Genomic DNA, 13,032 nt, shown 5'->3' with positions numbered 1-13,032 from the left:
TGTAGATTAACTTTATATCTGCAGGTAAATAGTATTTTTTTAAGGTGACAAGCTCCCTTTAAATATAAGAAAAAAAAAACCAAACCTTAAAAATACCCCCGTATGCCATTTGTGCCGTTAACGGTGGGACTACATGTTGGAGCGACACTCTGCCCACCATGTATGTGTTTTACAATTGCACGGCATTTGACCTGGGGTGGCTCATTCGGCCGCATACTAAGATTTCTTAATTTATGGTGTTGATCGTCCTTTTCCTGCTTGTGTTCCCTCTCATTTGCAGGGTAATTTGCAGCTGCTGCAGAGTTGCTTGGCCGTGTTAAATGGTAAACCATAAAGCACACTCCGTCCTAATTTGAGTTAACCAGACCCTCCTGTCGCCTGCCACAGCTGCCACGTTTTCCATGGATTGATCAAATGGGAATTCCCAGCTGCGGAGGAGGACCCCGTACAGACATTGGGCTACCTCCATGTCAGACACAGCACTGTGCTGAAAAGCCCACACTTGGTGTATCCACATGTACCTTTATTTAGTCATTGTACACTTTCTAGTACGTCACAGATACAATCGCCATTTTTTTTTTTATTTTGGGAGGGATGCAATTAAATGCTCTGTGTAATGAATCGTCTTACTTAATTACTTAATGCCAATTTATTTACCGATGTATGTTACTCTTGGATGATGTTCGACATTCACGGTTCGAATGGATTAACATTGCCATTAGTTGTTCATTTCGTATATCCTTGTCCAAGTTCCATGTAATGATTTTTCTTAACTTTTTTTTTTTTCTTTTTAAGCCTCCGTTTATCTTGATTTACTGAACTATATTTTTTTTTATTAAACATTTTCTTAGATATCTCAGAGCGTTTTGATCTTTTTCCATTTTCTTTTTTTTTTTTTTTTCAGTTCATAACACTAACGCATCAGTATGTATGCCTTAACTTGTAAACTTCTCAAATATTGTAAAATAAACTGTGAATCCAATGATTTTTTTTAATTGACCTCGTCCTGGTCTTCCCTGATGTAGAGTAGACGCCATTACTGACTGTATAGGGTTATCACCACTGCAACATTAATTTGGTCCCTTAGAGCAGACACCTGAAGCTTCACTGCGCTACCTGTGAGATTCTTCGCTGTTCAAGCAGAAATAACACAGGTCTGCAAAAAAATTTTTTCGATAGCTGTTTTGGTTATTCCACGTAATCTTTGTTTTTAAGTGCGCTGAGGGCTTATTTTTTGCGGGACGAGTTGTACTTTTGAATGACACCATTGGTTTTACCATGTCTTGTACTAGAAAACGGGAAAAAAATTCCAAGTGCGGTGAAATTGCAAAAAAAGTGCAATCCCACACTTGTTTTTTGTTTAGCTTTTTTCCTAGCTTCACTAAATTCTAAAACTGACCTGCCATTATGATTCTCCAGGTCATTTCGAGTTCATAGACCCCAAACATGTCTAGGTTATTTTTTGTCTAAGTGGTGAAAAAAATTCAAAACTTTGCCAAAAAAAAAAAATGCGCCATTTTCCAATACCCGTAGCGTCTCCATTTTTCATGATCTGGGGTCGGATGAGGGCTTATTTTTTGCGTGCCGAACTGAAATTTTTATTGATACCACTTTTGTGCAGATACGTTCTTTTGATCGCCTGTTATTGCATTTTAATGCAATGTTGCGGTGACCAAAAAATAATTCTGGCGTTTTTTTTTCTCGCTACACCGTTTGGCGATCAGGTTAATGCTTTTTTTTTATATATCGGGCGATTCTGAACGTGGCAATACCAAATATGTGTAGGTTTGTTTTTTTATATTTTATTTTGAATGGGGCGAAAGGGGGGTGATTAAAACTTTTATGTTTTTTTTTTTTCATATTTTTGAAAACATTTTTTTTTTTTTAACTTGTGCCATGCTTCAATAGCCTCCATGGGAGTCTAGAAGCTGGCACAACTCGATTGGCTCTGCTACATAGCAGCGATCATCAGATCGCCCCTAAGTAGTAGATTTACTGCATTGCTATGAGCGCCGCCCACAGGGGGTGCTCACAGCAGGCCGGCATCAGTAACCATAGAGGTCTCAAGGACCTCTATGGTTACCATCCTGATGCATCGCCGACTCCCGATCATGTGACAGGGGTCGGCGATGCGTTCACTTCCGGCCGCGCGGCCGGAAGCGCCGGTTAAATGCCGCTGTCAGCGTTTGACAGCTGCATTTAACAGGTTAATAGCGGCGGGTGAATTACGATTTCACCCGCCGCCATTGCGTGCACATGTCAGCTGTATAAAACAGCTGACATGTCGCAACTTTGATGTGGGCTCACCGCCGGAGCCCACATCGAAGCAGTGGACCCGACCTCCGCAGTAATAGTACAGCGCATGTCGGGAAGGGGTTAATGTCCTGGTGGAATCGTTCACCTTGCTCTTCACTCACAGCTCCCAAATTTTCAGTAAAGTTGTCAAGGTGGGAATGGAGGAAATGCACTTTAAAACTCATCAGACAACCTAAAGCTTGAGATGCTTTTAGCATTCGCCCGACGATTTTTTTGTAGTCCGGGTCTTGTATATCTTCAATGCATTGATGTGAATTAATTAATAGTAATTTTGACTTTCAAAACCCTAAGGTAAAAAAAATACCAAAAATTGAGAAAAATATTCTAAATTTGAAGAGAATTTTGCATTTTGTGGCAAATCCTGACATCCAGGATTTTTTTTCAATATTTTTTTCGTTTTCAGCACACCAAAATATGTGGAAATTAGATGAAAATAATCAAACAGCTTTTTAGTCGCAGACCTGTGTAATCGAAGAAGTGATGACGTTTTTTATTATCCATTGAATAAACTTTATTTTTGATATATGATGGAAAAGATCTAACTTCCAAAATGGTCAAATAGATGAATAAGCTTTTGATGGTAGTAACTTAAAATTTGCCCCTCTAGTAATCCAGCCCTTAAGGGCATAAAGATTGTGGTCACATAGGGTGCAACCGCAATCGGTCCCGGAGCATTGAAGGACCCTCCAGAGGTCAGTACAATTTTCAACTGGATAAGTGTTACACACAGCCACTGGTTCCCTGCCTCGCAATATTTGTACTGTTCACTGGCCCATGAGAGGCCAGCAGCTGATGACATCGGGCATCCCATTGAAAGAAGCGCAATGATGCTATTCCATCGGCCAGTAGTGGAGGAAGAAGGAGCTGCTCGCTGTTAAAACGGGGACAAGTGAGAAGTATGGTGTTTTAATTTGTTTGCTATATGAAGGACCATTGTGGCCACAATGGGGGACGTTATTGCTGCATGGGGCCACAATGGACATTATTACTGTATGGGGCCACAATGAGGGACATTCATTACTATATTGGGGACATTATTGCTGTATTGGGCCACAATGGGGGACATTACTGTATGGGGCCACAATGGGGGACATTACTGTATGGGTGACATGTATGGGGCCACAATGGGGGACATTACTGTATGGGTGACATTATTACTGTATGGGGCCACAATGGGGGACATTACTGTATGGGTGACATTATTACTGTATGGGGCCACAATGGGGGACATTATTACTGTATGGGGCCACAATGCGGACTTTACAACTGTATGGACCACAATGGGGGACATTACTGTATGGGACATTATTGCTGAATGGTACCACAATGGGGGACTTTACAACTGTATAGACCACAATGGGGGACATGATTACTGTATGGGACCATGGGGGGTACATTATTACTGTATGGGGCCACAATGGAAGACTTCACAACTGTATGGACCACAATGGGGACATTATGACTGTATGGACCACAATGTGGGACATTATTATTCTATGGGACCAAAATACATACTGTATTTTGACAAATGGTGGACACAGTTACTGTATGTAACTAAGGAGGGAGGCATTACTGCTGTATTTTGGCACAAAGATAGACATTGCTACTGTATGGGGGCAGAAAGGGGAATTTTACTATTGTACAGGGGACATGAACATTAGTACTGTATGGGGGCCTCAGAAGGGGACATTTCTCATAAGATGGCGCTAATATATCTTATTTGTAAAGATTCTGTTATAGTAGGGGGAAGAAAAGAGAGTTACTATTACTATCTATGGCACCTGAGTGGCACTACAGCACTTTATGTTTTCAACTTGCCCGGTATGTAAGTGGGGATGGCGCTCTAAGAGCAGTCAGCCAGAGATATGTGTGTTTCATTCCGCTGAGATGAGGTGTAGTCGGAAGAAGAAAATTTAAAGTGAATGACTTTATTTGGAGACCGGCAAGTCGCTGGATTTACCTGTAAGTACACACATACATGGACCAAAGAGCACCTGTGTATAACTGACACCTAACGCTATACGGTCAATGGAGGTAATATTTCTCTTAGGGTATGTGCACACACATTCTGGATGACTGCGGATATTTCCACAGCGGATTTGGAAAAACCGCAGTGCAAAACCGCTGCGGTTTTTCCTGCGGATTTATCACGGTTTCTACTGTGGATTCCGCTGTGGCTTTTCACCTGCAGTTTTCTATTGGAGCAGGTGTAAAACCGCAGCGGAGTCCGCACAAAGAAGTGACATGCTGCGGAATATAAACCGCTGTGTTTCCGCGCGTTTTTTTCTGCAGCATGTGCACTGCGGATTTTGTTTCCCATAGGTTAACATGGTACTGTAAACTCATGGGAAACTGCTGCGGATCCGCAGCAAAATCCACAGCATGTGCACATACCCTTAAAGAGGTTTTCCGGGTAGGATTCTTGGAGATTAGCCAACTCCGGTTCAAGTGGTTACAGAATTCACTTACCTGGGCATCAGGGTGTCAAATAATATTGAAGATTGTGAGAGACTTAATTTGAACCGGCTGCTAGGTATACTTAAACAGAAGATTACGGCATGGAGGAATTAAATTTAACAATGGCCGGGCGTGCTAACTTAATAAAGATGATACTTATGCCTCAGCTTTTGTATGTGCTACACAATGCACCGGTTTGGCTGCCTCAAAATAGATTTTATAAAATTAACGCCATTTTCCCTGATTTGATATGGAAAGGAGGTCGAGCACGTATTAAGTTAGAACTGTTGCAACGTCCAAAGGATGATGGAGGTTTGGCGGTTCCCAACCCATGGTTGTATTCCATCGGGTCCCAGTGCCAGCATTTGGTGGGATGGGGGGGATCACAATCTTATAAGCTCAGTGGGGAAGGTTATTTCTCATGTAGTTGGGAGGGGTCTGCTGTTTGCTGCTCTGGAGGTGGGTAAATTTCATCTGAATCCTAAAAGGTTTACAACTTTGGCGTTGCTTGAAAAACTGGAAAAATATAAAGCTATGGAGGGGTATAGGGGAATACACGAGATACACAGCCATTTGGTATGACCCCCGACTGACTGAACTGCTAAGTCTACGGAATTTTGGACCGTGGAGAAGAATAGGTATATGGTATGTGTAGCAGCTGCTAGATGGTGAGACATTTAACCCCTTCCCGACCTCCGCTGTACTAGTACTGCGCTGCAGGAGGTGCATTTCTGACCAGCGCAGTACTAATACGGCGCCGCCATTTTCTGGTCACCACGCGGCATCGCGCGGTGACCGGGTTCCGATGGCTGCTGTCCATGACAGCAGACCATCTCCGCACGTAGCCCCGGGGGGCTGCACCCCCCACATCGGCGATCGCTGTGATTGGCTGGTCAATTCTGACCAGCCAATCACAGCAATAAAACAATAAAGTTATTAAAAAAAATTGTGACCGGCTGTGATCTGTGCTGAGTGACTTCGCACCTCAGCCGTTACAGTGGGTGGGGTGATCACGTCACCTCACCTGATTAACCCCTAGGGCACTGATTGGCTGAACAATAGCTTCTAGCCAATCAGCACCAAAGGGGTTAATCTAAAATAGCGATTACCGCCCTGCACGCCATCTTTACCTCAGATTTGGCGTGCAGAGCGGTTGTCCAAGCCCCTCTGTGTCTCACCTGAGAAAAGAATCCATTGGTGGCCACTGTGATCAACCTGGCGATCTGCCTCCGGCTTCATCCTCCAGCTTCCTGCTGTGCTCTCTGCTGCACCTCCCCCACCCCTTTCCCATCAGCCATCCCTGTTTCAGTACCCACCTCCCCTTCCCCACCCTCCAATTGATTTTTTTTTAGCGCACTTTTTTTGCGCTTTTTTCCTGTGCGCGGCATCCTGCGCAGAGCATTCGTGCTCTTCCCATGTCCGCAGCGCTCTGATCAGTATCGCTGCTGATCAGAGACTGCGCCACGGGAATTTTTCTCTTTTTAGCTAGTTAGCGTAGCGGACTTCACAGTGTAAGCGGCGTCCGATTTTTATTTTTTTTAAAATAGTACAGTGTAGTTCTAGACGTAGCGTAGCCGGCGTCAGTGTTTGGTGACGCCCCCTTTCCCATCCTCCCTCCCTGTTCCAGTACCACCTCCCCCACCTCCAATTGAATTTTTAGCGCACTTTTTTTGCCCTTTTTTGTGTGCGCTGCGTCCTGACCAGAGCATTTGTGCGCTTCCTGTGTCCGCAGTGCTCTGATAAGTATCGCTGCTGATCAAAGACTGCGCCACAGGAATTTTTCTCTTTTTAGCTAGTTGGCGTAGGAACATCACAGTCTAAGTGACATCCGATTTTTTTTTTTTTTTTTTTAATTATAGCAGTACAGTGTAGATTTAGACGTAGCAAGGTAGCGTAGCCAGCGTCACAGCATTAGTGACGACCGATATTTTATAGAAAAAAAAATCGTATAGAGTAGTTTTATAGGTAATGTATTAGGTCTAGTCGGCGTCAGTGTTTGGTGATGTCCAATCTTGTTGTAGGGAAAAAAAATCGTACAGAGTAGTTTTATAGGTAGTGTGTTAGGTTTCAGACAGTTGGCGTCAGCGTTTAGGTTTCAGTCAGTTGGCGTCAGTGTTTGTTGCTATCGCCGGGTAATTTCTAGTGCATTAGCGGAGCGTACGTCCAGGGCTGCCACTAGAAATTTTGGGGCCCCATACTGGCAAAATTTTCGGGGCCCCCTTGACTGTCCACAGTCCCACCGCTCTCTTGGAAAATCTCCACTTCTCACCTATCACACATTAACAGTTCCCATCACCAGATCACACATATAGCCGGCAGCTTTTGTTTTGGCCAAAAGAATTTTTAAGCCGCCACCATAACACGGTAGACACTTTTGGCCGGGCCCTACTCTACTGTAACCTACTAAATATTTGTTAAAATATGCAATACAATTTAGGTATATTTTTATTTATTTTTCAATTTTTAAAATGACCAATAATACTACATACAAGGAACAAATACCACAGCACTATGACCAGATGACATATTACCACCACAGTGATCAAATAATATAAAATACAAGGAACAAATACCGCTACACCATGACCAGACCGCATATTACCACAAATGACTGAATACTACAATACTGATCAGTAATAAAAAAAAAACCCACAATACTATCACCATCAGTGCCATTATGCACAGGAGATCTGTAATTAGTAAGCAGTGTCTGTGTACAGGTAATACAGTGATCACCGGTGACATTACACACAGGAGCTCTGTATATAATGTATAGGTAATACAGTGATCACTGGTGACATTATACACAGGACCTCTGTATATAGTATACAGTGTATAGTGTCAGTGTATAGGTAACACTGACTCACCAGTGACGTCTCTAGGTGAAGTCCTTCATCTTTCATCCAGCACAGACCGCCATCACTTCATCCAGCCAGGACTCGTCTCTGCAGGAAATAAAACAGTTATCTCGAGTTCCGCTTGTAGAACACATTACTTAATTTTCCCAACTTCTACATTACACCACATGAAGAAGGCAACATAGTATCACTCTACACAGTAACAGGACCCCCCCCCATTTAAAACAGTATACTCAAAAAATAAAATGAATACATCACTGCAATAATAATATCCCTTAATTAGCCCCTATGGTAATATTCGTCATCCTAGCCCCCGTGTGTCTCATTCCAGGCTCCAGCCATATGTTCTCCCATCCTGCCCTCATGAGTATCCATTCTGCCCCATATGATCTCCCCATCCTGCCCCATCTGTCTCCATCGTATCCATCCTGCCCCATCTGTGTCCAGCACTCTGCCCCATCTGTGTCCAGCACTCTGCCCCATCTGTGTTCAGCACTCTGCCCCATCTGTGTCCAATCCTGCCCCATCTGTGTCCAGCACTCTGCCCCATCTGTGTCCAATCCTGCCCCATCTGTGTCCAGCACTCTGCCCCATCTGTGTCCAGCACTCTGCCCCATCTGTGTTCAGCACTCTGCCCCATCTGTGTCCAGCACTCTGCCCTATCTGTGTCCAGCACTCTGCCCTATCTGTGTCCAGCACTCTGCCCCATCTGTGTCCAGCACTCTGCCCCATCTGTGTTCAGCACTCTGCCCCATCTGTGTCCAGCACTCTGCCCCATCTGTGTCCAATCCTGCCCCATCTGTGTCCAGCACTCTGCCCCATCTCTGTCCAGCACTCTGCCCCGTCTCTGTCCAGCACTCTGCCCCGTCTCTGTCCAGCACTCTGCCCCGTCTCTGTCCAGCACTCTGCCCCGTCTCTGTCCAGCACTCTGCCCCATCTGTGTCCAATCCTGCCCCATCTGTTTCCAATCCTGCCTCATCTGTGTCCAGCACTCTGCCCCATCTGTGTCCAGCACTCTGCCCCCCCTGTGTCCAGCTTTCTGCCCCCCCCCCTGTGTCCAGCTTTCTGGCCTCTTTGTGTCCAGCTTTCTGCCCCCCCCTGTGTCCAGCTTTCTGCCCCCCCCCCTGTGTCCAGCTTTCTGCCCCCCCCCGTGTCCAGCTTTCTGCCCCCCCCCGTGTCCAGCTTTCTGCCCCCCCCCCCCGTGTCCAGCTTTCTGCCCCCCCTGTGTCCAGCTTTCTGCCCCCCCTGTGTCCAGCTTTCTGGCCTCCTTGTGTCCAGCTTTCTGCCCCCCCTGTGTCCAGCTTTCGGTCCTCCCTGTGTCCAGCTTTCTGCCCCCCCCCCTGTGTCCAGCTTTCTGTCCCCCCCTGTTCCTGCTTTCTGCCCCCCCCCCTGTGTCCAGCTTTCTGCCCCCCCCCCCGTGTCCAGCTTTCTGCCCCCCCCCCCCCCCCCCGTGTCCAGCTTTCTGCCCCCCCCCCCCCCGTGTCCAGCTTTACTGCCCTGGCCTCCCCCCCCCCCCGGATCGCCGCTCTCAATAATATAAAAAAAAAAAATTCTGCTTACCTGCCGCGCTCAGCCGCTCCTGCTCTCTCCACGCAGCTGCAGCGTGCACTCGCCGGCGACTGACAATGACGCCAGACGCCGGCGACCTGCACGCTGCGGCTGGCGGCTGTTAACTATTGACGCGCGGGCCCGCACGTCAATAGTGTTAAACAGCTGTAGCGCCGCTAAGGGCCCGGTTCAGCCTGCGGCTGCCGGTAGGGGCCCGGTGAGCAGGTAAGAGGGGGTCCGATGCGGGCCCCTTCTGCTCACCGGGCCCCATACGCCATTCACGGCTGTAATGCCCTGATGGCGGCCCTGCGTACGTCACATTGTTGCTGACGTCCGTTTTTCTTTTGTAAAAAAAATTTAAAAAAATTAGTTGCGTCTATTAAAGGGCACCTGTCACCCCGAAAATCGCGGGTGAGGTAAGCCCACCGGCATCAGGGGCTTATCTACAGCATTCTGTAATGCTGTAGATAAGCCCCCGATGTTACCTGAAAAAGGAGAAAAAGACGTTATATTATACTCAACCAGGGGCGGTCCCGCTGCTGGTCAGGTCGGATAGGCGTCTCCGGTCCGCTGCGGCGCCTCCTATCTTCTTTCCATGACGTCCTCTTCTGATCTTCAGCCACGGCTCCGGCGCAGGCGTACTTTGCTCTGCCCTGTTGAGGGCAGACAAAGTACTGCAGTGCGCAGGCGCCGGGCCTCTGACCTTTCCGGCGCCTGCGCACTGCAGTACTATCCTCTGCCCTCAAGAGGGCAGAGCAAAGTACGCCTGCGCCGGAGCCGTGGCTGAAGATCAGAAGAGGACGTCATGGAAAGAAGATAGGAGGCGCCGCAGCGGACCGGAGACGCCCATCCGACCTGACCAGCAGCGGGACCGCCCCTGGGTGAGTATAATCTAACGTCTTTTTCTCCTTTTTCAGGTAACATCGGGGGCTTATCTACAGCATTACAGAATGCTGTAGATAAGCCCCTGATGCCGGTGGGATTACCTCACCCGCGATTTTCGGGGTGACCGGTTCCCTTTAACTTTTTAGCGAGGCTAAAATTCCGACAATACCTGCCCAGTAAGAGGTCCAGGTACGGAATAAAGCTGTACAAACTGTGCGAGAGTACCTCAGGGTACATCCACAGATTTAGGGTCTACGAGGGGAAGGACACCCAGATTAAGCCCCCTGAATGCCCCCCTGTCCTGGGGGTGAGTGGGAAAATTGTGTGGGAATTGCTGCACCCACTGCTGGATAAGGGTTATCACCTCTTCATTGATAACTTTTACACCAGCGTACCACTCTTCAAGGCCCTCTCTGCCAGAGGTACAGCCGCATGTGGCCTCCCTAAGCCGCTAATTGGGCAAATGCTGAGAAAAAGGGAAAGCAGAGCCCAATGCAGCGACAACATGCTGGTGGCCAAGTATAAGGACAAAAGGGATGTCCTTATCCTGACCACCATACACTGTGACAACAGCACCCTTGTCACTGTTCGTGGGACCACAACACAAGTCCCAAAGCCAGATTGTATCTTTGATTACAATCGGTACATGGGGTGTGTGGATCTTTCAGATCAGGTCCTCCAACCTTACAATGCCATGCGAAAAGCCAAAGTATGGTACAAAAAAAATGGCCGCGCACATTGTACAGATGGCAATGTACAATGCTTTTGTGCTGTTCCGATCTGCAGGCAATACGGGGACCTTCCTTCAGTTTCAGGAGATAGTTATCAAGGCCCTAATGTTTGGCACTCAGGGAGGAGAGGGTCCCAGTACTTCTGAATCTGATAGTGCCCGTATTGTCCCAGGTCAACATTTCCCAGGACAGGTTCCCCAAGCAGCGAGGACAGGACAATCACAAAAACGTTGCAGAGTATGCTCCAAGAGGGGAATACGAAAGGACACAATTTACCATTGTGAAACCTGCCCTGAGTAACCTGACCTTTGCATTAAGGATTGCTTCAAAGCATACCACACGTCCACAAATTAATAAATTTTGTTTATACCCTGTTGACACAACACACTATAAATCTGATGTACCCCGCACATCTTACATATAACACCACATTATAAATTCATACACCACTAAAACAAAAAGCATTATAATCAATACTATAAAACTATGCCTCTAGATAAATTCAATCAGGGGTGTAGATTCCAAAATGGGGTCACTTGTGAGGGGTTTCCACTGCTTAGGCACATCAGGAGCTCTGCAAACGCAACATGACGCCTGCAGACCATTCCATCAAAATCTGCGATCCAAAAGTCATTCCTTGCATTCCGAGTTCTGCCGTGCACCCAAACAATGGTTTTCTCCCACATATGGGGTATCGGCGTACTCATGAGAAATTGCACAACAACTTTTGTGGTCCATTTTCTCCTTTTTTACTTGTAAAAGTAAAAAAATTGTTGCTGAAAAATCATTTTTGTGGAAAAAATTAGATTTTTTTTTTCACGGCTCTATGTTCCCGGGAGTTCAAAGTGCTCACCACAGGGCTAAATAAATTCCTTGAAGGGTCTAGTTTTCAAAATGATGTCACGTGTGGGGGCTTTCCAATGTTTAGGCACATCAGGGGCTCTTCAAACGCGATATGGCGTCCGCTATCAATTCCAACCAAATCTGCGTTCAAAAAGTCAAAAGGTGCTCCTTCCCTTTCGAGCCCTGCCGTGCACCCAAACAGTGGTTTTCCCCCACATATGGGGTATAGGTGTACTCAGAAGAAATTGCACAACTTTTGTGGTCCATTTTCTCCTTTTACACTTGTGAACATAACAAAAATCATTGCTGAAAAATCATTATTGTGGAAAAAATTAGATTTTTTTTTATTTTCATGGCTCTACGTTCTAAACTTCTGTGAAGCACCTGGGGGTTCAAAGTGCTTACCACATAACTAGATAAGTTCCTTGAAGGGTCTAGTTTTCAAAATGGGGTCACTTGTGGGGTTTTCCAATGTTTAGGCACATCAGGGGCTCTTCAAATGTGACATGGCGTCCGCTATCAATTCCGACCCAATTTGCGTTCAAAAAGTCAAAAGGTGCTCCTTCCCTTCCGAGCTCTGCCGTGCGCCCAAACAGTGGTTTTCCCCCATATATGGGGTATCGGCGTACTCAGGAGAAATTGCACAACAACGTTTGTGGTTCATTTTCTCCTTTTACAATTGTGAAAATAAAAAATTGGTGCTGAAAGATCATTTTTGTGACTAAAAAGTTAAATGTTCATTTTTGCTTCCACGTTCCTTTAGCTGCTGTGAAGCACCTGAAGGGTTAATAAACTTCTTGAATGTGGTTTTGATCAGCTTGAGGGGTGCAGTTTTTAGAATGGTGTCACTTTTGGGTATTTTCTTTCATATTGACCCCTCAAAGTGACTTCAAATGTAATGTGGTTCCTAAAACATGGTTTTGTAAAATTTGTTGAAAAAATTAGTAAACGCTGGTCAATTTTTAACCCTGACTTTCTAACGAAAAAAAATTTTGGTTCCAAAATTGTGCTGATGTAAAGTAGACATGTGGGAAATATTATTTCTTAACTACTTTGCGTGATATGACTCTCTGATTTAAGGGCATAAAAAATAAAAGTTTGAAAATTGCTAAATTTTCTAAATTTTTGCCAAATTTCCATTTTTTTCCCACAAATAAACACAAGTCATATCAATTTTTTTTTACCACTAACATGAAGTACAATATGTCACGAGAAAACAATGTCCGAATCATCAGGATCCGTTGAAGCGTTCCAGAGTTATTACCTCATAAAGTGACAGTGGTCAGAAGTGTAAAAATTGGCCTGATCAGAAAGGTGAAAACAGGCTGGGTCTCGAAGGGGTTAAAACATTTGAAACACTCAGGAAGGAGTTCCCTTTGGAGCATAATATGTTC

At 45.8% G+C, this 13,032-nt stretch overlaps 1 protein-coding gene across 1 annotated transcript in view; it reads left to right on the top strand.

Moving 5' to 3' along the window:
- SNX6 (sorting nexin 6) overlaps window positions 1-859 on the top strand; it is a 56,043-nt gene extending 55,184 nt beyond the window's left edge. The window contains exon 14 of the mRNA XM_069732099.1: window positions 281-859. Within this exon, the coding sequence (XP_069588200.1) occupies window positions 281-334 (54 nt within the window). The 3' untranslated portion in view covers window positions 335-859. The remainder of the gene's footprint in view (window positions 1-280) is intronic.
- Window positions 860-13,032: the final 12,173 nt, after the last annotated feature.

The sequence above is a fragment of the Ranitomeya imitator genome, chromosome 1, assembly GCF_032444005.1.
Source record: "Ranitomeya imitator isolate aRanImi1 chromosome 1, aRanImi1.pri, whole genome shotgun sequence".
NCBI classification, from domain to species: domain Eukaryota; kingdom Metazoa; phylum Chordata; class Amphibia; order Anura; family Dendrobatidae; genus Ranitomeya; species Ranitomeya imitator.
Note: the sequence above shows the minus strand (reverse complement) of the source record. Positions and strands in the feature narration are given on the sequence as shown.